Here is a 26765-nt window from a genome sequence, read left to right as displayed (position 1 = left end):
TATATATATGACTAATTGTGAGCAGGGCAGTTAACATGTAGAGATAAGACATCTATCTGTAAAACTGCAGTTTTCTTGTTTCTCTTTAATCCATAGATCTGTTTTATTTTTAAGATAAAAGAATTGTGATTGGAGGTTGGGATCCATGCTATCCTCCTCAGAAAATGGTTAAGAATAGAACTCTTGGCTCTGCACGGAATGATTCAGGGTGTCCTAATTAGAAGGAAGTTAATAACGTCAGATAATCACAGGAATCCTGGGTGCATTTCTTAGTTAAAACCTAGCTCATGCTGACAGCAGTAAAAATACGTAGGGCCTGAGTCAGGCTCCGTATGAAAGAGGAACATATGCTAACGCTGGGAACCGTGAGTGCTGATTTCATTTACAAGAGCTTGCTTCCTGGGCCTGGACTGTGGTGGTATGATGGCACACCCAGAGCAGGCCACCACGTCTCCACCAGGCTTCGTGTCCTTGTGAGCATGCGAGATCCTGCTTAAAATAAATAGTGGCCTCATAATCAAAGTTGGAAACCTAATAAACTTAATAATTCTTCACTCTGAACACCAATCTGCCTACGTCTTCACTGTACGGATCGAATAGAACATTATAAAACTATGACCATAGTAAGGAACTATTTTGAAAAGGTTTCCATTTCTTTCCCACAGAAAAACAGCAATTTCTATTTCATGTCAACCACACTGACACAACAAAATACTTTGGACAGAGGCAAGAATGCAAGAAGACAATGAAGCAATGGCCAGGTTCACTCCTGTGCACCAGATCCAGTCTGGCTTACCGGGGCAGAGCTCATCACACCTTGTGCTATTCACAGTCAATCTACAGGTGAAGGTAAAGACAAATTCAGCGAGTGGGCCAAGTCACAGGGACAGGCACCAGAAACCAGCAATTTCTAGAGTTGCCCAACACCCTTAGGATGGACACACAAGTGTCTTTAGATTTTTAAAGGAAAGAAACCTTGTTACCAAAAATGCTTATCATTAGCCAGAACAGGTTGTCCAGCCATAGATGATGGAGCTGAAACTGCTCACAATCTTTCAGCTTCGAAGTTCCCATGGCAAAACATACATTGATACTAAAATGAATGGAAAGTAAACATCGTCCCTTTTATCCTTTTAATCCCAACATCTTCAGTGACTATCTAAAGAATGAATGATCTGTCACATTCCTCCCAGCAGAAACATCCATTCCAGCGAGTGCAAAGTACATGCAAGTTCACACCAATAATGGATCTGGATGAGGGGGCTGAAGTGCCCACGTGTTGTCCAAAGATCAGTCGGCGATGACTGCTGGTCCAGAGGCCAATGGTTGGTTGGGAGGAGAAAAGGGAGGTGAGGGTAACAAAGTAGGACTAGTGTCTTCTTGCATGCTCCTTCTTCCAAAGCAGGAGAAGTTGAGGAAAAAGGCCAGCAGTCTGTCCTGAATCCTGCTGGAGTAGGAGAGATCTGAAGTCTGATGTGGGAGTTGTGTGGATGCTGGGAGCCATAATGTTGGCCAACCACTAGAGCTGAGCTTCCTCATTAGGCTTCCTCCAAGCTCATCTGCCCTAAAGCATTTCCTGGATGTGCATCAGTGGGGCCTCAACTACTTCAGGGAGGAGAGGTCCAAGGAACCCACCCATATCCCAGGAACAAGCAGGTGTACAAGAGGCTCAAGGGATGGCAGCAGCCAAGTTCACCGGAGCCATCTGCTCTCAATACTGCCACGTGAGTTTCCTGTGGTTGCCGGGAGAAAGTACCACAAACGTGGTGGCTTGAAATAGTAGAAGTTTATTCTCTCACAACTCTGGAAACTCGAAGTCTGAAATCAAGGTATCGGCAGGGCTGTGCTCCCTCTGAAGGCTCTAGGGGCGTATCCTTCATTGCCTCTTCCAGCTTCTGGTGGTTTCAGCTGTTCTTGGGCTTGTGGCTGCATCACTTCCATCTCTGCCTCCGTCTTCACATGACCTTCTCATCTGTGTCTGTGTCTCCTCTTCTGTATCTTTATAAGGACACTTGCCACTGGATTGAGGACCCACTCATGAATCCAGGATAATCACATCTCAAGATCTTAACTACATCTTAATTACATCTGCAAAGACCCTCCTTCTAAATAAGATCACATTCAGAGGTTCCTCAGATTAGGGCATGGACTATCTTTTAGGGGGCTACCATTCAACCCACTAGACGCCATCTTTATAAGTCTCCAAACAACAAAGCACGTAAGAACTGTGATCAGTGTTGGTGCGACCCTGGTTACAGAATGAGATGGCTTGTCATTCTTAACCACAGGAAGAACCCTGGGGAAACATCCAGAGGGTAGGTGGTCGTGCAACCTGTGCAGGGTGGAAGTGCAACCCACCCACTGCTGTGGAGTCGATTCTGACTCACAGCGACCCTATGGACAGAGCAGAACTGCCCCACAGGGTGTCCAAGGCTGTAAACCTTTACGGAAGCAGACTGCCACATCCTTCTCCCACGGTGCGGCTGGTGGGTTCAAACCGCCAACCTTTTGGTTAGCAGCTGAGCACTTAACCACTGCACCACCAGGGCAATCGGTTCTTCATTATTCCTTCCCTGGGACAGATGGGGAAACAAGCAAAGGAAACTGCATTTGGCCACGGGAAGCTCAGTGGCCGTCTGTCCTAAGGCCCTTGAACGCCTTGGTTCAGTTTCTGGCTTGCCGTGAAGATTGGAAATGTAATTAACATTCCACTCACCAGCACGTTGACGGTACAGCTCATCCGATTTTCTTTGTTTTCGTCATGCATAATGGTTCTATAATCTAAAAGTCTTTCCATCAGACGCACAACGAGTTTTACAAAAGTTTCTCCTGTTTTGGCGAGGTATTTATGCTTCCTGCAGTGCTCCAAGAGGCTGGGAAAATAATTAGACGCACCTTGTTAATTACACTCAGAAAAAGAAACTCAACAGAGGTTCAATTTAAAATATTTTCCATTATTAACACGTTTTAATTATTTCTGGGCTACAAAGTTCATTGTCATCTAATTACAGTCTCTCTGCCTATATTTATTCTGAAATAAACCCCACTGTTAATCAACACTTACATTTTATCAAATAACACTTTGTACTGTTCATCTCCTCTGCCTCCTTCCACTTCATGATCCAGTTTGGTGATGATCTCATTTTCAAACTATAATGAAACAGAGAAAGCGTAAATAATCCGTATGGCGGATATTTCATTTCATGACTGAGTGTCAACAGTACATTAATTGGTGAAAGTCTGTCATCAGACAGTCACCCATTACCTTTGAAGCCTGATTTCATTTAAGAGCTGCTGTTCCTGAACCCTGGAGATTTCTGCTGACCCCCTTGGGGAATCTTTCATTTCCCTTCCCTGGTTAATGGGGCCCAAACAGGCCTATTCTGATAGCAGGTGCAAGAACCACAGAAAGAAAGACAAGAAAACCTTAGGGAACAACATCAAGGAGAAACTCAAAAAACGTCTCAAGCTTCATCTCAAAGAACAGGCAACATCTCCACTAGCTGGTCGGTTCATGGAAGGGAACAGATGGCTTTCAACTTGACAGCAAAGAGTTCTCTGCAATCTGAAAACATCCAAGGTCCACTTCACTGTCACTTCTTGGTAAGTCTTAGTACAATATCTCAGCCTGGCTGAGAAAGTATAAAAACGACCGGGAAAATGTCTCTAGAGTGGGTTGAATTGTGCCCCCCACCCCTCAGAAGACATATCCAAGTGGAAACCTTGGGTACCTGAGAATAGGACCTTATCTGGAAATAGGGTCTTTACAGATATAATTAAGAATCTCAAGATGAAACCATTCTGGATTATCCTGGTGGACCCCAAATCCAATGACAAGTGTCCTTATAAGAGACACAAGAGAAGACACAGACACAGATAAGGCCGTATGAAGATGGAGGCAGAGACTGGAGTGATGCATCCACAAGCCAAGGATGCATGCAGCCACCAAAAGCTGGAAGAGGCCAGGAAGAATCCTCGCATAGGGCCTCCAGGAGGAACATGGCTCTGTCGACCCCTAGATTTCAGACCTGAGGTCTCCAGACTTGAAAGAGTGCATTCTGTTGTTGTGGGCCACATGTCTGTGGTGCTCTGTAACAACAGCCCCAGGGAAGCGACAGTCTCTAAACATACCAGCAGACCCCTCGAGCAGGTCCGTCTCCAGGCCTTTCTTCCCACTCCCCAAAGCTCTGGACTAGATTTGGCAGAGCATCGGGGTGGGAAAGGGCCCTCAGAGCTGACTGAGAGTTTCTCAGCTCATGTTTTCCCAAAACTCTAAATTCTGAGGTGGTTCACGTCTCCAGAATGTTTTCTCAGGGGACATGAAACCCACTGCCGACCGGGTTTGAGATAACCACCCTGATAATGATGGAATAGTTTTCCCCCTCCTCGCTGTCCAGTCCCCCAGTGTTGACAGGATCCAAGCCGCCTGGGACTGGAAATCCAGTCAGATGTCAGATGCTTCAGGGGCCCCGAGGTTACCCATCAACCTGTGCCAGGTACCAAAGGGGGCTGGGAGAGGGTTAGTTCCCACGGAGAGGGAGATAGCTGCACTCTGAACGGAAAGAAGGTGGACAAAGGAGGGATAGAAGGAAGTAACACGTGAGTCAGGGTTCAGAAAACAAGCATCCCGAGGCAGGTGTGCAGGGGCTCAGGGATCTCTTTAATACACCTGCTGAGACACCTGGTCTTTTGTGTAACAAGCCCCACGTCCCCCACCATTATCAGGATCCCATAAGGATTTACGCTGCATGAGAGCAAAATTTTCTGCCTCCTTTGTCATTGCTATATCCCCAACACTCTGAACAGAGCCTGATATTGACACTTTTATGCAACAAAGGTGCTGCGTGCACAGAAATTATTTGGAAAAAGTTGGTGTTAAATTGGATGGAGTTGAGGGTGCTTAATATGTCAGCAAAGGAGGACCAGCTGATTATCAAGACCCAACCCTTTCCCTTGCCCACACCGAGCCCCGTGGTAACCACAGCTCACCAGTGTGCTGTTAACATGCATTGCAGGCACCCTCTACTGATGGGGACTGGGGTGGGGGTTGAGGGGGCTGCTGCACTGCAGCTGACTGTTGTGCCGTCCCCCTGTCCCCCTGGGCAGCAACAGAAGGCGAGGGGTCTGGTGCGATCTGCCTGTCCGCGATCAGGTCACATATCTGAAGACACAATTTAATCTCTGCTACAAATGAAACCTTTCCTGATTTTAAATGACTCAGTATCCCGTTCTGTTCAAATGACTGGTTAATCTGAGAAGCTGGACCATATGAAGAAGAACACAGCATCAGGATTGGAGGAAGACTCATTAGCAACCTGCAACATGCAGATGACACAGCCTTGCTTGCTGAAAGTGAAGAGGACTTGAAGCACTTACTGATGAAGATCAAAGACCACACAGCCTTCAGTATGGATTACACCTCAACATAAAGAAAACAAAAATCCTCACAACTGGACCAATAAGCAACATCCTGATAAAGGGAGAAAATATTGAAGTTGTCAAGGAGTTCATTTTACTTGGATCCACAAGCTACGTCCATGGAAGCAGCAGTCAAGAAATCAAAAGATGCACTGCATTGGGCAAATCTGCTGCAAAAGACCTCTTTAAAGTGTTAAAAACCAAAGATGTCACTTTGAGGACTAAGGTGCTCCTGACCCAAGCCATGGTGTTTTCAATCACCTCATACGCATGCTAAAGCGGGACAATGAATAAGACCAAAGACGAGTTGATGCACTTGAATTACGGTGTTGGCAAAGAATATTGAAAATACTATGGACTGCCAGAAGAATGAACAAATCCCTCTTGGAAGAAGGACAGCCAGAATGCTCCTGTCACGGATTGAACTGTGTCTCCCACAAATATCTGTCCACTTGGCTAGGTCATGATTCCCAGTATTGCAGATTGTCTACCATTCTGTAATCTGATGTGATTTCCCTATGTGTTATATATCTTATCACTATGATGTAATACTATGGATTAGCGGCAGTTATATTGATGAAATCTACAAGATTAGATAGTGTCTTAAGCCAATCTCTTTTGAGATATAAAAGAGAGAAGCGAGCAGAGAGACATGGGAACCTCATACCACCAAGAAAGCAGTGCCGGGAGCAGAGTGTGTTCTTTGGACCTGAGGTTCCTGCACAGAGAAGCTCCCAGACCAAGAGAAGATTGATGACAAGGACCTTCCTCCAGAGCTGACAGAGAAAGCCTTCCCCTGGAGCTGATGCCCTGAATTTGGACTTGTAGCCTACTAGACTGTGAGAGAATAAATTTCCCTTCGTTAAAGCCATCCACTTGTGGTACTTCTGCTTATAGCAGCACTAGATGACTAAGACAGCTCCTTAGAAGTGAGGATGGCAAGACTTCTTCTAACATACTTTGGACTTGGTATCAGGAGGGACCAGTCCCTGGAGAAAAACATAATGGTTGGTAGAGTAGAGGGTTATTGAAAACAGAGGAAGACTCTCAATGAGCTGGACTGACACAGTGGCTGCAACAACAGGCTCAAACACGGCGACAGTTGTGAGGATGGTGCAGGACCAGGCGGTGTTTTGTTCTGCTGCACACAGGGTCACCATGAGTCGGAACTGAGTCGATGGCACCTAACAACAACAGATGAAACAGGGCTTAAGACAAGACTGGAGACAAGTACTGATTCTGGCTCAACATCAAGGAGTCAGCAACGTCTCAACAACCCAGACTTTCCTCAATCCTTCTGATTTCCTTCTTGATCTTCCCCATCGTCTCCTCCCCACAGATAACACCCTCTTTTTGATTCTGTTTTGCCCAGAAAGTTCAGGGATTTCAGGAACATAGAAAAAGAGATGGTCTACTGAGGAAGAAAGAGTGACTTGCCTTTTTTTTTTTTTTTTTAACCTGAAGTGTCACGAAAATGACTTCTCCTGTAGAATAACAACCTTTCGATGCTAACCCACTGTTACCCTGCTCTTTACAGACAAGAATCTGCAAAAGGCAGTGCTTTTTGGACTCGAATGCAAGGCAGAGAGCTTGTGACTCGTCCAAGAGTTGGCATTTCAAGGCAGTCCCGATCCGAGATGGTGCCATAAAGGGGACTCCCAAGAGAAGACGACAAGTGACTGCTGATGCTTCAGAGCAAATAATCGAGACGCAGAGTAAGACTAAATTTAATTAAAATGCATTATCCAGTTCTGTACATAGTTAATGAGCACCCACAAAGAGAAAGGCATAGAGAAGGCAGAAAAACATGCCTTATACCAACACATGCAAAACACACACTCAAAATCACTCATCACAGGTCAGTCGGGTGGGATGTGAATTTGGAGTCTATTTTATGCAAACAGCACATTTTCTTTGCTTCTGAGTAAACCTAGCTGTCACAAACCCAGCCAAACCAATGCTGCATCTCCTTTAGCACGCTGCTTATCAAATCTTGAGTGATGAATTTAATGTTTTCTAAAAAGAGTAGATGAATGATTAGTCAATCAGAAGAACACAGCTGATTCTAATTTTACTAACCTCTAGTCTAAACTAAGTAATTTGCACAAACACCTGGCAACCCTGTTGTGTTTATCAGCAAGCATTCAATACCAGAGATCTGCACATAGCTGCTAATTCCAGGGCTTCCGTTCATTTTTTTTTTTAAAAGAATATACAAGAATCAATCGGGTAGTGCGCTGTGAACTGTTATCAGAATCAGAATTAAACGGCCCCGTCCAAATAAACTGGAGAAAGTACTTTTGCTGACAGAGCAGGTTTTATAAAAATCATGTTTATTATGTTTCCTGTAAATACACTTGGGCCGGTCATCTGCAACAGGGTTCTCTATCTTCAGGATGAATTAGCAAGGGTTACTGTGTTGCTCCAAAGGTGGCAGAGGCTCACACGTGTGACAAGCAAAATTATTATATTTTCCTCTTTTCAGAATCACCAATATTGCTACAAAAATATCCACAGGGTGCCCAATTTAAAATATTAAACAGAGTGTCTCCGAGCATCTGGTACTAGCCCTCCGAGAAACTGAAATGTAAGAAGACACATAAGAACACAGGCCCTTCGGAAGGCGGCTGTTACACTGAGCACAGCGGAGCAGGGGGCTGTGCTCCGAGTGGTATCGACTTTGTCGTTAATTCAATTCACTTACAAAGAAAGCCTTGCTTCCGCCACTCCTTGCCCCAGCTAATCCCGGGTTATTGCTTCTCTTTCAAGAGGCCATGGAGTGAAGGGTCTCCGGTAGGGCATAATCCAAAACCAATCACACTTGCCTTGGAATGTGTAATTTTTGTTCTCAGTTAGGTGTTTACAAATGTACAAACCCACACCTGCATTCTCCAGGCAGACCAGATCTGGGGTTACGGCGGAGCGCGGCAGGAAGCTGAACCAGGATTGAAGAGTTTGCACAAATAATTCACCACGTCAATAAAGTGCTTAGAGGTTATCAAGAGCTGGATGAAATCTGAAATCCATGCACACGGCCTCCTAAGTATGGTAGTAGTAGGGTTCTCACGAAGACATCCTAAAACTTATTGATTCAATCTATCGCTCAGCCTTTAATCCCTGTGTTTGGAAACACTCATACTTTTGTCTGCTGTATTCCTCTGGCCTAATCACTCTGTAAACTTAATTACATACTGAATTAATCTCTGGCACTCCATCCCACGTTCCAAAGCCTCCACACCCTCCCCTGTCCATCAAGCAGGCAGTTTGCTGACTTTGAAGCCTGGAGACCCGGAAGCCTCACACCCAGGAGGGACAGCCCACCGGAGACTGTGCTCGTGGCCTGGCCACTGCACCCAGTGACACCTTCAGACAGGCAGCTGTTTGCCATGTTCACAGGAAACAGACTGAAGAATGGCTTTTTGGCTGCGTACAATTACAAGGACTCCAGGTCGTGCTCTTGTTGTGAGTCCTGTTTAATCTGACTGAAGGGGATGATGGGGCCTTAAAACCAGTTGCTGTTGAGTTGACTCTGACTCATGGCAATCCTACGTGTGTCAGAGTAGAACTGTGCTCCGTAGGGTTTTCAATAGCTGTTTTTTTGGAAGTAGATCTCCAGGCCTTTCTTCTGAGGCACTTCTGGGTAGACTCAAACCTCTACCTTTTGGTTAGTAGATGAGTGTCTGAGTCACCTAGTGCTGCCATAACAGAAATACCACAAGTGGGTGGCTTTAACAAAGAAATTTATTTTCTCACATTCTGGTAGGCTAGAAGTCCAAATTCAGGGCATCAGCTCCAGGGGAAGGCTTTCTCTCTTAGTCAGCTCTGGAGGAAGGTCCTTGCCATCAGTCTTCCCCTGCACTAGGAGCTTCTCCACACAGGAACCCTGAGTCCAAAGGACACGTTCTGCTCCTGGCACTGCTTTCTTGGGGTATGAAGTCCCCCCTCTCTGCTCCATATCGTTTCCTTCTATCTCTTGCAAGATAAAAGGTGGTGCAGGCCACACCGCAGGGAAACTCCCTTTACATTGGATCAGGGATGTGACCTTAGTAAGGGTGTTACAATTCCACCCTAATCCTCTTTAACATCACAAAATGGAGGACAACCACACAATACTGGGAATCATGGCCCAACCAAGCTGACACATATTTTGGGGACACAGTTCAATCCATGACACTGAGTGTGGTAACTGTTTGTATCACCCGCGGACTCAGGGCATCTCTTTGCTGGAGGGCTTTTCAGAATGGAATTCCATGCAATCAGAACTTCTAGAGTCAGGGGTATTGGTTTCTGTGATCTCTCAGACCTCCAATGAAATTAAAGGTCTAATTCTTGTGCCATATTTCCTCTTTAAGCATCCAAACAACTGACACTAAGTATTATTTCGAAATTGAAAGCAAAAAGCAACAAAAGAAAAATCCCAATGAATTGAAGAATAAACAAGATAAAATCGCCAGCAAATGTATTTGCATTCATAGTGCAGTGCAAAATACATCGGCTTTTCCCACCAAATGGAAGGCACTGCCCGGTCTGCCAGCGTGTGGTTGGGTTATTCAGTTATTGGCTTAAGGTTACTGGCATGGGTGGGAGGAAGAGATTATTCAAACAGGAACTCAGAAACACTGGCAACAAAAAGATTACTCACGTTCCAATATTGTTAAACTCAGTGGGAATTTCTGGAAGTTGGGGAGCATTTTCCTGACTCTCAGAAAGATGATAGAAAATAGCTCAATGACTGAAAATATTATTTCTCTGTGGCACCTTTCCCATTCCGTTATTAACGGTTTATAACCATGTGGTCATTTGCTGCAATTCTCAGCTGTTAGTTCTGTATTTTCCAAAGGCATAACAAATGGGATTCTTTAAAAAAAGATGCCAGGAGGGAATTTAAAGGAATGCTTTTTTCATGCAGTGAAGCCCAGTAAGGCTTAGGCACAGAGATATCTGCTTGGGGGTGGGGGACACAGGGAGAAGGGAAAAGGTTAGTTTAAGGCCAGGTGAGGGTTCATCCTATGTTACCACGGCCGGGCCCCTCTGTGCAGATGGTACAAGGGGTACTGGGGTACAGGAGCCTCCAGACCTCGTTCTTGCTGGTTTAGCAGATGCCGGAATCTTCACAAGTAGAGTTGCCCCTTGAATCAAAGCCATGTTCTCCCACGTGCCCCGTTTAAGTGTACATGTGCTACTCGGGGACTGCGGGTGGGCTGGGGGCACAGAGACAGTTAACACAACCGCAGGGATGGTTTATAGAGTTGTTGAGTTGTTAGGAAAGGGAGCAGAGAATATGTTCTTGGGGACTAAGAGACAGGGACAATCATTGCTGTTGTGTGCCGTCTAGTCGATTCTGACTTACAGCGACCCTGTATACAGAGCAGAGTAGAACTGTCCTATAGGGTTTCCAAGGCTATAATCTTTACAGAAGCAGACTGCCATATCTTTCTCCTGAGGAACAGCTGGTGGGTTGGAACTGCCAATCTTTCGGTTAGCAGCCGAGGGCTTAACCATTGCACAACCAGTGCTCCTTCGTGTAGAAGCATTGGGAGAATGGGTGGGAGACCTGAATCATAATAGGCTCTTAGAAAGGGCAAGAAGAATCAGGACGGTGAAGGGCAGCTGGAGCGTGGGAGGCAATGGGAGAAAATGGGAGAGAGAGAAAAGATGAGGAATGTGCTTTTGTTGAGTGGTGACTGGGAATGGACAGGGCAGAGAAGTCACGTGGTTACGTGGAGTAATGCTGCAGGGTGGCTGGAGTCCCTGTGGGTCAGTGACGGCTACCACAGGGCAGAGTGGGGACCACTCATGAGGGGCACATCCACGCTGCACAGGTTCATGTCTCCCGGCTGCTCAGAGCATCCACAACACAAACCCTTAGGAGGGCACGGGAAAAGCCCCAATGCAGCACCAACCCTCACCATCATGCAAACAGGATGCGGGAAGAGTTGTTGAGATCACAACACCCTACTGTTATGGATTAAATTGAGTCCCCCCCAAAATATGTGTTGGAATCCTAACCTGTACACCTGTGGAAAATAAAATGACATACTGGGTTGGGCAAATCTGCTGCAAAAGATCTCTTTAAAGTGTTAAAAAGCAAAGATGTCACTTTGAGGACTAAGGTGTGCCTGACCCAAGCCAAGGTGTTTTCAATCACCTCATATGCACGCAAAAGCTGGACAATGAATAAGGAAGACCAAAGAACTGATGCCTTTGAATTATGGTGTTGGCAAAGAATATTGAATATACCACAGACTGCCAGAAAAATCAACAAGCCTGTCTTGGAAGAAGTACAGCCAGAATGCTCCTTAGAAGCGAGGATGGCAAGACTTTGTCTCATGTACTTTGGACAACTTACCAGGAGGGACCAGTCCCTGGAGAAGTACATCATGCTTGGTAAAGCAGAGGGTCAGTGAAAAAAAGGAAGACCCTCAATGAGACGGACTGACACAGTGGCTGCAACAATGGGCTCAAACATAGCAATGATTGTGAGGATGGCGCAGGACTGGGCAGTGTTGCGTTCTGTTGTACACAGGGTTGCTGTGAGTCAGAACTGACTTGATGGCACCCAACAACACCACCTGTGGATGTAATCCCATTTGGGAACAGGGTTTTCTTTTTTATGTTGATGAGGTCGATATGGGTACAGAGTGGATCTTAAACCTAATCACTCCTGAGATTATAATCGAGCAGCATAGACAGAGACAAGCAAGCAGAAAAGGGAGGAAGACAGGTACCACGTGGGGATCACCAAGGAACTCAGGCATGCCGGGGCTACAGAAACTGAAAGAGATCTTCCCACAGAGATGGCCGAGAGTGAGACTTCCCCTAGAGCTGGTGCCCTAAATTCAAACTCTTAGCCTCCTACACTGTGAGGAAATAAAATTCTGTTCTTCAATCAGGACCAGCAGTGTTTATAGCTACCACTTACTTTTTGTAACTCGGGTTCATTGGGAAGCTTCTGTCCCACTGACAGAATGTGCCACTGGCAGGCGGGACCCTATATAACAGTTTGAAACATTAAAAACAGGTGTGTGCCCCAAAGTACTGTTTTTACAAGGTACTGTAAGGTAGTTCTGAATTATTGAAAATTTGGTAGGAAAAATATGAATTTTGAAAATCGTTATTTGGTACTCTGAGGGTACAATTTGTGGAATGGGGCATAAAACAAAAACTATATTACCTACCAAAAATTGAGACACACTCATTGATTCAGCATGTCTTCCATTGCTAAAAACACATAGTATCAACAAAAAATTAAAAAAGGAAAAAATAATTGGGTCACGAAAGGGTTAAAGCTACCCGTTTTTGGTATTTCTTCTATAGTAGCACGAAAAAACTAAGACAGGTACACAGCACCGTAAAACCCACCGCTGGCCAGTGAGTTTCGACTCATACCTACCCCACAGAACAGAGGAGAACTGCTCCATAGGGTTTCCAAGGAGTGGCTGGTGGATTCGAGCTGCTGACATTTTGGTTAGCAGCCTAACGGCAACCTTTAAAAAAAAAAGCTATGTCATCTGTTTCAAATGCTAAAGTTTTGTAGAAACGAAAACCCTACTGCCTTCCACTCACTCCATTAGGTTTGCACATCTGCTACAAAAGTAGAGCCAATTTAAACTCTTATTGATGTGACTAATAAGGTTAGATAATTGGATCTGTGGCAGATTAGTTAAATAGCAGCCAACCATCCCGATCCTAGACGTTCCTTGGGATGAAGAGGCAGGCAGGGACCGCAGTGCACCGTGTTCCAGAAGGAGCCCATTCAGCAAGCATTTACCAACACTGTGTACAAGGGCCAGACCGACAGAGATGAGTTGAACCAAGAGCGGAGAAGATGACAGCAAGTGGAGGGACAAATGCTGTGATCCTGCAGGACCCTGAACTATGGCAAAAGGGATTGAGAAAACCAGGTGGATGCTGGAAACGAGAGAGAGGAAGCACTGACAAGTCTTGGCAACCAACCGGCAGGGAGGCCAAGACAGCAAGCAAAGACCAGTTTAACCTGCAGCCGAAACACCAAATGACCAGGAGGCTGGCAGTGACGGGGATGATGGAGAAGCAGCAGGTTTGGGAAGAATGGTAATGAGCTGTGAGGTGCTGAAAGCCCCCCAAGCACTGGTATCTCATCTGGTAGACTGAAGTACGAGAGTAACAACAAACACTGTTGAGGTATTCCAACCGAAAAGGAAATGGATCTTTTCCCAGTTCACACGAACAGATTAATAGATCAGAGAGGAATACCTTCCTTTTAAAAGCCTGGGGTTTTTCACAATCAAGCAGCTGACCGTGCGGGGCCTTCTGTGCGTTTTTTAGCGGACCTGTGAGTTCTTGTTTTGTGTTTTTATCTGCCTACATCCAAGTGAGTCAGGGTTGAGGCTAGTGAAATTGTTTGTAGTTCATGAGATGGAATTACACGTGTGGGCTTCGGGGCCATCCATAAAAGCTGTATCCACACACAGGCCTGCATACTGTGCTGGCACCCGGGGGAGACTTCAGACACTAGTGCCACCATGGGGCGGGCTGCCTCCTGCGCTCAGCAAAGACCCAGATCCAAGCTGAGGCTCTGACTTGTCTTTTGCCGTCACTGTTGCTAGCTGCCTCTGAGTCAGCCCTCGACTCACGGCGACCCCACGCCCAACAGGATCAGGCCACTGTGATCCACAGGGTTTTCACTGGCTGATTTTCAGCAGTAGATCGCCAGGCCTTTCTTCCGACTCTGCTTTAGTCTGGAGGCTCCAGTGAAATCATAGCAACATGCAAACCTCTACTAACAGACCGGTGGTGGCTGTGCATGAGGTGCAGTGGCTGGGACTCAAACTGGAGCCCCTGCATGGAAAGTGAGAACTCTGCCGCTGGACCACCGCTGCCCCTCCAGTCTTGTCTCATAAGAGCAATACAAACAGACACCACTTATGGCAGAGGCGTTGTGCTGAGCGGGCGTTACAGGGCTGATTCTATTAAATTCTCACAACACTCGCTTTGGGTGGGTTCTACTTTTCTCCCCGCTTTACAGCCCTGGATCTGAGATTTAAAGATGGTTAGGGGTTTGCACAAGGTCACGGTCTACCTGACTTCAGCGTCTAACTCACCGTCAGCGCTTTTAGCCGTGCGTCTTTCTCTTCTGTTACAGAAGTAGCAATGCACTTCTTCGCAGCTCCCTTCTAGACGCGAGAATGACGAAGGCTCGCCAGTTAAAATCTCTGAACTATTCAAAGCTCCCAATAGCGAGAAAGTATGAAGGAAGGTAAGGGAAACCACTCACATTTAAACATTAGATCCCAAATAAAATCACGCCCTCGTGATTCAGTTTTGGTTCTTTTCAGTCTTGGAACTCTCAAAACTCCTCCAAGATCCAAGGAAAATGCTTAGTATATTCACTTACTCGAACTACTAGAATATTTCCACAGAGGTAGTTTTCAATTTTCACCACCTGTCTGTCAGTTGGTCGCACTGTGGGGGCTTGCATGTTGCTGTGATGCTGGAACTCTGTCACCAGTATTTCAAATACCAGCAGGGTCACCCATGATGGAGAGGTTTCAGTGGTGCTTCCAGACTAAGATGGAAGAAAGGTCTGGCAATCTATTTCTAAAAAATAGCCAATGAAAACCCTATGCATCACAGTAGAATACTGTCCAATATAGTTCTGGAAGATAAGTCCCCTGGGTTAGAAGGCACTCAAAATACGCAGTGGCTGCAACAATAAACTCGAGTATACCAACAAAGATGGCGCAGGACCAAGCAGCGCTTTGTTCTGCTGTACTTGGGGTCACCGTGAGTCGCAGTCCACTCAACAGCAACTAACACAACAACAATTCAGAGGACCGCCCTACCTTTCAGATCCTTCTGCCTTCTGGAAAGCATTATGGCCAACCCACTGGTATAAGAAGGAGAAAGCCAATGCATGTACGTGTGTGAGTAGGGGCATGTACCCACCCACGAATACATACACATTATACTTCTTATAACAGAATCCAGGAAGAAGAAGATTGTGCTACTGCCTACATATAAGTTCTTCAGATTTCATCCTTTGCGTTATTACAGTATGTTTGGAGCAGTTAACATACTTTTATTTTTTGAGGAATTCTCATTAATTCCATTGCACAAGTAAAGGACCGAGACACACACTTAAAAACTTAAAAGCAAAAGGCTTTAGGCTTCGAGGCAACAGTCGTGCCATAAGCAGTCATGGTAAAAAGTGCAGTGACATCTGAGTACACACTCTCCAAGTGTGCATGCTGAGGAAGGAGGAAAGAGTCTTTTAGCCAGGGTTTAACACCTGAGTAAATCCAGATAAAAATAAGTAAGTAAAAGCGAAACATTGAGAACAATTCCCTGGTAAAGATGCGTGCCAAGAATGATAAGCCTCTTCAACAAGGAAAGAAAGGCATAGGATTTTTCTCTCTGAAGCTGTAGAGAATTATCTTTTCCATGTTCAACACCTTTAACTCTAGAGCTATCGAGAAGTCTCTTTCAAGGTTTCAGACTTGTCTGCTCGCCAACGCCCCAGGCCAGTTACCGCGCACAGTCACGTTACCATTTGGAAGCTTCGGGTCGAATGGAATTCACATTGCATCATATCGAAGAAGATGGGGATTGTGGCCTTGCGCAGTTCCGTCTCGGGAATCAGCGTCATTTCCAATATTGGGCCGACCATTTCTGGAATGAACTTTATCTTGTGTTGACCTGGGAGTAAAGAAATACATTGTTCAGGATTATAAAAGGATTCTAAAATGAACGTGACCGGACGGAAACCAAACAACACAGATCATCGTGCGTCTGAACACAGGATTTGGGGATCTTGGGCTTGTGCATCCTTTTCTCATCTGTAGCAATGATTCTGAACATGTTTCCAGCTTTTAGTCTAGAAAACAGACTGTATTCCAAATGCTACAGTAAGGCCATTAAGAAAGATCCAAACCACCTAAGGCCTATAGTCACGACTTGTCTGCCATAAACGATAAATGCCGTTTCACAAACAGACCAATCTATTAGATTGACTGAGGACATGAGTAGCTAACTGATACCCAGTTTTGGGAAGGGCAGGGGCTAGGACTTGGGAGACTCAGGGTCTAACTTTGCGGCCGGTGGCGAGTACAGGATTGGATGAAGCGAGGGGGCAGTGGCAGGGCTGAGGGTCTCTTGGGTCCTTTCATCTCCGACACCTGATGGAGGAGCGTTTACTATTCAGCACCTCTGTGAATAATGCAGAGTGGTTTCTGGAACATTCCAAATGACTGCAGGCAAAGGACCTCAAAGCACAGGTGTCAGAATATGAAACCGCAGGACCAGGAACAACCCTGCCCTCTTAGGCTACTGTTCGACTAGAAAATGCTTCTTTACACAACTGCTTTATTACTCTCTCCACACCTGTCCTTTCTACACGATTTTAAAGAAATCAGAAAAATGTTTTCCAGAAGGTTTTTAAAAAAATAACAATATTGATATTGTGACTATATATAATGAGTATTGTAATAACAGCTGACATTTCCTGAGCACCTCCTACATGGGGGGCCCAGAGGAAGGGGTTCAGGTGTATTGTCTCATTGACTTCTCAAGATGTGCAGTTCTAACCTCATTTTACAGATGAGGAAACCGTGCTGTGGCCAAGGTCACAGAGCTAGTCCAAGGACAAGAAAGAGGCAGGATTTGAACCCAGGCCGGTGACTCTGAAGCTTTATCTGTGCCCCTCATTCTTTCTGACTCTTTTGCTGCCTCCTTGCCCCGGGTCTCTCCAAGGTGGGGTTCTCTCCCCACCTCTCTGTACTAAAAATGGTGCCACTCTGAATTGTCTCATGCAGTTGTCAATTAGACGCAGAGGACAGCGACCTGTCATTCTATCCGGCACAGCTGGGGTATGAAAATTCTTCCAAAATACATCCCCCAGAAATAAATCCCCGTTGCAAGAGATGGGCTTCTTGCAACAACAAAACCACTTTTGTATTCTCTTCCATTCCAGTTGCTTTTGCTGGAAATCTTGGTACCTCGCACTGAGGTACCTGCCTTTCCTAAGTCCTCGGAAGTAGCACCGGAAAGCCCCACTACTGAGCAGAGTCACCAGCGTTGGTCAGGCCTGGCTTAGCGCTGAGCACCTCCCCCCGCTGGTTAAGGGTTTGTTGCCATCGAGGTGCTGCCCTCTGGGTGTGCTGCTTCCATATTCTCGAGAGCAAAGGGAGAGCAAAACCCAATCCATTGCTATTTGAGTCCGTTCCATCTCATGGCAACCCCCACCGAGCACAAACCGTTCATGCCACCTGAGGACGTACAACTCATTGCCGTTGAGTTGATTCCAATTCATGGCAACCCCATGTGTTACAGAGGAGAATTGCTCCGCAGTTTTTTTTATGGCTGTAATCTTTATGGAAATGGATCACCAGGCTTTTCTTCTGTAGCACCACTGGGTCAGTTCAAACTGCCAATCTTTAGGTTAGTAGCCAACCACAAAGCGTTTTTGACACCCAGGGATCTAAAACTCACTGCCACTGAGCTGATTCCAATGCATGGCGACCTCATGTGTTACACAGCCGAACTGCTCCAGATGATTTTCCTGGTTGTAATATTTGCAGAAGCAGATTACCAGGCCTTTCTTCTGAGGTGCTGCTTGGTGGGTTTGAACCATCAACCTTTTGGTTAGTAGTTGCCACTTCCAAATTTCCAGGGCTGGGTTGACAAGGAGGAACTTACAAAGAACTTGAAGTGAACCAAAGAAATCTGAGTGAGGTACAAAGCTCCAAGAACTACTAGCCTGTTTCTCTGCTTAGAAGCTGTGACTCTGGAAGAAGCTGCTGGAAACCTCATTTCTGAAAACCGGCATTAACCTTATTTCAGAAGGGGCCCTGGAGAGGTAATGGTTAAGCATGTGGCTGCTAACCGGAAGTCTGGCAGTTTGACCCCCCCCAGTGGCTCTGCAGGAGGAAGACCTGGCGATCCTTCTCTGTCCTACAGGGTCACTGTGAGTCAGGATCGATTCGACGGCACACAACAACAGCATAGTGGCTTGCATGTTGTTCTGAAACTGGGAGCAATGCCACCGAGATTTCAAACACCAGCAGGGTCACCGATGGTGGACAGGTTTCAGCAGATTATGACAGACTAGTAAGAAAGGCCTGGTGATCTGCTCCCATATACATCCTCGAAAACTCTATGGGGCAGTTCCACTCTGTCACCTGGGGTCGCTATGAGTCGAAAATTGACTCGATGACACCTACCAACAACAGCCTTATTTCAGGTGACATCATTAAATTTAGACGTAGGTCCTATCAAGAAAGTGGTCTTTTAGCAAGCGGCCATCTAAGATGCACCAATTGGTCCCAACCCACCTGGAGTAAAGGAGAATGAAGAACACCAAAGACACAAGGAAAGTATTAGCCCAAGAGACAGAAAGGGCCACATAAACCAGAGACTTCATCAGCCTGAGACCAGAAGAACTAGATGGTGCCCAGCTACCACCAATGACCGCCCTGACAGGGAATACAACAGAGAGTCCCTGATGGAGCAGGAGAAAGGTGGGGTGCAGAACTCAAATTCTAGTAAGAAGACCAGACTTAATGGTCTGACTGAGACTGGAGGAACCCCGGAAAGCATGGCTCCTGGATTCTCTACCAGCCCAGAACTAAAACAATTTCCGAGGCCAACTCTTCAGACAGGGATTGGACTGGACTGTGGGATATAAAGGGATGCTCGTGAGGAGTGTGCCTCTTAGCTCAAGTAGATACAAGAGACTAAACGGGCAGCTTCTGTCCGGAGGTGAGATGGGAAGGCAGAGTGGGTTACGAGCTGGTTGAATGGACATGGGGTACCAGGGGTGCAAAGGAGGAGTGTGCTGTCAGAGTAAGGGGAGAGCAATTAGGGTCACATAACAACGTATGTACAACTTTTTGTATGGGAGACTGACTTGGAACGTAAACTTCATTTAAACCACAACAATAAAAATTTTTTTTAAAAGTGGTCTTTTAAAATCTGACCCTCTTGACTTTAATTTCAGAAATCTTGGCTTATTTTCACTTCACACCATTATAATTCACATGCCTTCATCTTCAACAGAGGAAGGCATGAGAAATTGAATGCTTAAATGAGTTATTTGTGCTGTTTCGTTATTAACACCAGCAATTTATCTAGAGTTAATTAACCCTCCTAATATTTTTACACAATCATGAAATAGAATGAGTACTCTACAGAGTATTCTTTATAACTCAGCCAATACAGATTTCATCAAGCAAATTGGCTATTGTAAATGAGCACATCTAAAAATCATATCATCCTCATAATTACCCTAAACTAACATATTTCTAAACATTTTATTGGGTGGACACACACGCAGAATGTGACCTTCGAGAAGGAGGCTGGATACAATTAAACTCTGGTTTTCCACTTTTACAAAACAATTCATGTTTTGACAAAGGCTCTAATCACGTGATTCCATCACTCCCCCAAATCCTCTGTTTCTGAAAGGCATGTAACTGCTGCAAAGCATTCTCTTAAAAATGCTATTATAGTCAGTCTCTCAGGTGACACTTCTCTTGTACGATGCCTAAAAAATGTCAGGGCCAATGTTTCCGGAGACGGATGATACTGACAGCAAGTTCTTCCTCAACCACAATGTCAGAGCCATAAGTTCTCTATCTGTCACCACAGTTTTCATTGTTCCAAGCTGGCAGGAACACACCAGGCAGTCACAAGGGGTGGTGGGTGCAGGGCTTGGGAAAATTAGTTACGAACCTAACAGTTTCATCATCTTCAATTACTGCTCCTCCCTGTCAGTACAGAGAACACGGAGCAGAGCCCAACTGTGTGCCCCAGCCCTGTGGCTTCAGCCTTCGCAAACCCAGGGTCCCAACGGTGAGCAAGGGGTGGGTGAAGCTCTCCTGTCTCATTGCAATTGTCATTTGCATCATGGATGGCCCCTGGGGCACCTCGTGCTCAAACTTAATGATGGACTCAGGTTTGGAACCAGTGAGGGTCCAAGTGACTTCTGTAGTTTGGACGTCATGAAAAAAAAGGTTACACTTTTTTTTTCCCTTTTGAAACAAAGGAAGAGCAAGCTGTTAGGGACTGAACTGTGTCCCCCAAGAATATGTGTTGAAATCCTTATCCCTGTACCTGTAAATATGACCCTGTTCAGAAATAAGGGGTATTTTTTTGTTATGTTAATGAGGTCATAGAACCAAAAGTAACCAAACCTGTTGCCGTTGAGTCGATTCCGACTCACAGCAACCCTACAGAACAGAACAGAACTGTCCCGTAGGGTTTCCGAGGAGCAGTTGGTGGAGTTGAACTGCCAACCTTTCGGTAAGCAGCCGAGCTCTTAACCACTGCGCCACCAGGGTTCCTACCAGTGTAGAATGGGCTGTAAACCTAGTCACTTCTGAGTTATAAAAGGAACAGAGGAGACCAGAGATAAACACCAGGGGAGACACCATATGAAGACACACAGCAGAGACAGACGGCTCTACAAGCCCAGGAACGCCAAGGATTGCTGCAGCTTCAAAGAGCTGAAATAGACAAGGAAGGACCTCCCTGTAGTCACATCCTGAGTTCGGACTTGTAGCCTCCTGAACTTTGAGAAAATACATTTCTGTTCTTTAAAGCCACCACTTGGGGTACTTTTTTCTCATAGCAGCCCCAGGTAACTACCAGATCACAATGCAAATAATACATCACCCACCACCTCACCCTAAATTTTTAAAAATCTACCTAGAACCTTTATCCTACTTGCAAAACTAAGAGTAGTTTGTTCTGGGGATGAGACCTTGCTTTCTCGGGGGACAGTCTCCCCTCAATTCACCACCACGCTTGAGTATTGGCACCATCTCTTCCAGCCACCACTGCTCAGAAATCCAGCACATTAAACATCAACGTAATCCCGGGGAAATCTGTTCACACGGCAGGCAGAGTCAAAAATCCCATCACCCAGGCAAACTGAGGAGGCCATGTGGCATTATGTGTTTAATAGAGAAACCTACAACGTGTCTGGTCCCAAAAAATACCCGTGAAGGGAATCCCTGCGTGAAAAATAGCCCCAAAGAGGGCCGGCTGATGAAGATATTGCTGTCCGTGGGATTGTGCTGGCCGAATGGGCTACGCTGTGGGCTCTGCGTGCTGGAGATGGAGGCTGGGCAGGCAATGGGGGAGCAGGTACACCAGCTGCCGCCTCTCGGAGCCTGCTTTGATAACTGAGGAGCCGGGCAGACAAGCATTTTCCCCTTTTTGAGAGAGCCTGCTTTTGATTTCCCCTGTCAGACTCGTAACATCACGGTTTGGGAGGCAAAAAGCTGAGCTGCTGTGTCCCATGGGGCTGGGTCTTGCTTACACTTACATGAAATCGAGCAAAACAGAGCCCAGATCCTTGCTTGAGAGCCCGACGTGGAGGCGCACTCGAAGGTGGTACTTATCTCCACCCAACACACGCTCCAGGCCTGATCAACTGATAGGCGGCGAACTGCACGCCGCTAAATAGATCTGAGTTCTGATTCTATTTTCTTGGCAGCACTGGCTATATTCTGCTGCCAGGATGTTTCCAAACCTGAGTACACCTGAAACATTGGGGGAAAAAAAAAAAGAAGCCTTATAGAAAATAGATTGTGTGCATCTTGGGAAATTGAGACGTGCCGTCACATCTCCATAGCGGTAGCCTCGGTTGTGACATCTGAGGGCTCAGACACCTGGGGTCAGTGGCAGGAAGGAGCCTGGCTGCCCGAGGTGACCGATGAAGCTATTCTCAGCTATCCTGGGAGTGGCTGCTGGGGAAGATTCTGTAGGCTGCCTGAGGGCTTACTATTACTTTTGGATTTTCTTGTTTTATTGAACTTTAGATGAGGGTTTACAGAACAAACTAGCTTCTCATTAAATGGTGAGTGCATATATTGTTTTATGACATTGGTTAACAACCCCATGACATGTCAGTACTCTCCCTTCTCGACCTTCGGTTCCCCATTACCAGCTTTCCTGTCCCCTCCTGCCTTCTAGTCCTTGTCCCTGGGCTGCTGTGTCCCTTTAGTCTCGTTTTGTTTTATGGGCCTAATTTTTGGCTGAAAGGTGAACCTGCAGAGTGACTTCATTACTGAGCTAAAAGGCTGTCCGGGGGCCATACTCTCGGGGTTTCTCCAGTCTCTGTCAGGCCAGTAAGTCTAGCCTTTTTTTGAGTAGAATTTTGTTCTACATTTTTCTCCAGCTCTGTCTGGGACCTTCTGTTGTGATCCCTGTCAGAGCAGTCAGTGGTGGTAGCCAGGCACCATCTAGTTGTACTGGACTCAGTCTGGTGGAGGCTGTGGTAGTTGTGGTCCATTAGTCCTTTGGACTAATCTTTCCCTTGTGTCTTTAGTTCTCTTCATTCTCCCTTGCTCCCGAAGGGGTGAGACCAGTGGCCTATCTCAGATGGCCGCTCACAGGGTTTTAAGATCCCAGATGCTACTCACCAAAGTAGAATGTAGAACATTTTCTTTATAAACTGTGTTATGCCAGTTGAGCTAGATGTTCCCTGAGACCATGGTCCACAGAGCCCTCAGCCCAGTAATTCAGTCCCTCAGGGAGTTTGGGTGTGTCTATGGAGCTTCCATGACCTTACCCTGAACAAGGTGTGCTGGCTTCCCCAGTATTGTGTACTGTCTTACCCTGCACCAAAGTTACCACTTATCTATTGTCTATTTAGTGTTTTTCCATCCCCACTTCTCCCTGCCTCCTAACCATTGAAGATTGTTTCTTTTTGCGTGTAAACCTACTTTTGAACTTTTAGAAATAATTTAATTGTCTTACAAACAAGGAGCGCAGTCATGCTGATGGACTGTTATTTCTTCCAGTGACCAAGCCCCTGACCTTCACTGGCCAAGGTCATTGTTTACATATGGCCTGGTGGCGGCTTCACCCGCCAGAGTTCCTGGCTGATACACTGCAAAACACAGACCTTATGCATTTCACTATATTCAAATAATCAAGTGACAGAAAGAACTGGAAAATTTGCTCCCTTAACTGCATCCCTTAAGTTGCAAACTGAAAGTCTCAGACACTTGACTTGGCCAATTGTGAGCATAATGACAGAGAAAGTCGGGAGACCCAGCTGCTGAGAAACAGTTTTAAAAATCTGACTGAGACCAATGTCCATTTCCCCAGAAGGCCAGGCCTTCACGGAGGTCCTGGAGTGGTCCCACAAAGAAGCCCACCCTTCCGTGGGCCCATCTCACCCTCCTGCACTGCTCTCATGGAAAATGGCAGACAATGAAACGAAGCCAGATTCAAACGGTAACCAACCTCAGGCACTCCAGAGGTGATATTAAAAATGCTTAAAAAACAAAACAAACAGAAGGGCAGGAGAACCCCTGAGTCAGGATGGCCTGTGGCCTACAGTGGCTCCAGCAAGGTTCAGGAAGCTTCCTCTTAGCCAGGCAGTGACCCTCTAGCTGAGGGACCATGGAGAGGTGGGAGGGTCCTGGGAACAGGTTAAGGACCAAGGTGAGTTGCCTTGGGAACAGCTACCGTGGAACTGACTCTGACTCACGGTGACCCCATGTGTGTCAGAGTAGAACTGTGCTCCACAGGGTTTTCAGTGGCTGATTTTTTGAAAGTATTTCATCACGGCTTTCTTCCGAGGTGCCTCTGGGTAGACTCGAACCTCCAAACTTTCAGTTAGCAGCTGAGCGCATTAGCCGTTTGTGCCCCCCAGGGGCTCCCTGTGTTGGGACAGCAGCTATTTATCCACTGAGAAGAATGGGTTTCTACACGCAACAACCAGCCTGATGATCCCAACCTGGACGGCCCCACCCAGGGTGGGTGTCTCTAGTCATCTTAGAATGTCGTAAAAAACATCACCAAGCCATTTCAGAACGAGGTGCTTTCATCTGAAAACATGGGTGACACTGTCCCTTCGGGAGGAATGAACAGCTCACAGTTTGTAAGAAGGTGGTGTCACTTTCAGGAAGGACAAGAGTGAAAGAGAAGGTCCCAGTCCAGAGAAGCTCCAGGTCCAGGCTGAGAGCCCATCAGGCCCGGGGGGGTCAGGCTACCTCCATCCTGGAAGCCAACACCCGAAAAGGCCCAGATGCCAGGGGCACGGCAGAGGATAACTATCTCCCTCACGGCATCCATGAATACCCCTTCCAGCTCCCTCTTGCCCTCCTCTAGTGGGGCCACATATGGACCTTTCCTGGTGTGAGTCTCACCATGTGGCCCACAGGGCAAATGACCAATGCATCTGTCAGAGCGTAATTTTAAGGAAGAACACAGAGAGATCAATGGAAACAGTCATGAATGGTCCCCCTCCCTGTTCTAAAAACCTTCACAAATTTTATTACTGAGATCATTGTATCTATACGTCATAGAATTATGGAGCCTTAGACTTGGAAGGCCCTTGAAAACTTCAGTCCAGCCTCTTTACCTTACTGCTTAGAGACTGAGGATAGCCCAGGAGATGGAGCCACGTGACCGAGCACACACAGCCAGCTTCAGGATGAAGCTTCAGGGTGGGGTTGCTCAAGTCTCTGGACTCCGGGCCCAGTGTTCCTGCCTCCCCGCAGAGATAGGAAAAGCAAGGACATGGTGGTGCCTGATGGGCTCTGATACGGCCCAGAGCTCAGCAGACCCTCTGACAGACAGGCTACAGGAAAGCCACTTATAAAGATCCAGCTGGGAGTTTCCCCCAGGGATCCTCAGCTAACTGCAGTACCGAGACTTGGAAAGTTCACATCATTACAGGACAAGGCTGAGCAGACAAAGCTGCACTGTCTAGCTCTTCATCCTGCCAGAAGCTTCAGCGGCAGATCTTTCTTCCTGGGGCTCTTCTGGTGACTTTTGTTAAATTCTGGTTCTTAATTCATATTTTGTCAGTATTATCTTGAGCCCACTGTTGTAGCCACTGTGTCTCTATCCATCTCGCTGAAGGTCTTCCTCTTTTTCGCTGACCCTCTACTTTACCAAGCATGATGTCTTTCTCCAGGGACTGATCCCTCCTGACAACATGTCCAGAGTATGTGAGATGAAGTCTCACCATCCTCGCTTCTAAGGAGCTTTCTGGCTGTACTTCTTCCAAGACAGATTTGTTCATTCTTCTGGCAGTCCATGGTGATTCAATATTCTTCGCTAACATCATAATTCAAAGCTATCAATTCTTCGGTCTTCCTGACTCATTGTTCAGCTTTCACATGCATATGAGGCGACTGAAAATACCATGGCTTGGGTTCAGGTGCACCTTAGTACTTAAAGTGATATCTTTGCTTTTTAACACTTGTTTTGTTTTCCCTGAGTCAAGATCCCTTTGAAAAAGACTTCCTCCTTCACAGAAGCAGAAGACAAGCGTATTCGGAAGCTCTCCTCTAACTTTCCTCATGACTTCCCTTTAGGAAGATCTGCTAACCTCTGGGAACTGCAGGAAAGATTATAAGTCAGAGCTGCTCTGAGGGGATCTGGCAGAAGACACATGTGGAACCCTGCACTCAGGTTTAGGACTGGCTGCATTGAACTTGTGGACCACAGCGCTGGAAGCACGGATGAGGCCCTGCATTCGTGGCTCCCGCTGGCCCTCGGCTCTTTGGCAGAGAGGTGGGGCTGGGCTACACGCCGTAATCAAAACCCATGCTGAGTGTTTATCAAGTTGTCTCATTCTGCTCAAGGAATTGTTTTGTTGTGAGTTGCTGTGGAATCACTTCCGACTCATGGCGACCCCATGTGTGCAGCATAGAACTGCTCCATAGGGTTTTCAGGGCTGGGACCTTTTGGAAGCAGATCGCCAGCCTGACTTCCAAGGTGGCTCTGGATGGGTTTGTACGCCAATCTTTTGGTTAGTAGTCCAGCACTTAACCATTTGCACCACCAGAAGGCATCTTTTCAGCTACCCTTACCAGTCCCAGCACAGAACAGGAAGCAAGAACATTTGGATGAAGCTAAGTGGTCATGCCCCCATCCCATCTGTCAGTCTGTCATACTGTGGTGGCTTGTATGTTGTATGGACGCTATGCCATTAGTGTTTCAAATACCGGCAGGGTCACACATGGTGAACAGGTTTCAGTGGAGTTTCTAGACTAAAACAGACTAGGAAGAAAGGCCTGGCGATTTACTTGCAAAAATTAGCTAATGAAAACCTTACGGATCACAACAGAACATTATCTGACTTGCTTGCTTTGGACATGTCATCAAGAGGGATCAATTGCTGGAGAAGGGCATCATGTTTGGTGAAGGAGAGGACCAGCGAGGGCGAGGGAGGCCCTTGGTGAGATGGATTGGCATAACAGCCACCATGATAGACTTGAACATGCTGGCGATGGTGAGGATGACCCAGGACAGGGCAACGTTTTGGTCTGTCGTACACAGGGTCGCCATAACTCACAGCCAACCCAACGGCAGCTACCTATCTAGCTATCTTCCTTCCTCCC

At 46.4% G+C, this 26765-nt stretch overlaps 1 protein-coding gene across 1 annotated transcript in view; it reads right to left on the bottom strand.

Annotated features, from left to right (window-relative positions):
• DOCK1 (dedicator of cytokinesis 1) overlaps positions 1-26765 on the bottom strand; it is a 569919-nt gene that overhangs the window by 84686 nt on the left and 458468 nt on the right. The window contains exons 33-35 of the mRNA XM_023730055.1: positions 15947-16095; positions 3065-3150; positions 2717-2873 (exon numbers count right to left, since the gene is read on the bottom strand). Of these exons, the coding sequence (XP_023585823.1) occupies positions 2717-2873; positions 3065-3150; positions 15947-16095 (392 nt within the window). The remainder of the gene's footprint in view (positions 1-2716; positions 2874-3064; positions 3151-15946; positions 16096-26765) is intronic.

The sequence above is a fragment of the Trichechus manatus genome, unplaced genomic scaffold, assembly GCF_000243295.1.
Source record: "Trichechus manatus latirostris isolate Lorelei unplaced genomic scaffold, TriManLat1.0 scaffold00031, whole genome shotgun sequence".
Lineage (NCBI taxonomy): Eukaryota > Metazoa > Chordata > Mammalia > Sirenia > Trichechidae > Trichechus > Trichechus manatus.
The sequence above is the reverse complement of the archived record's forward strand: the minus strand, read 5'-3'. Positions and strand labels throughout refer to the sequence as shown.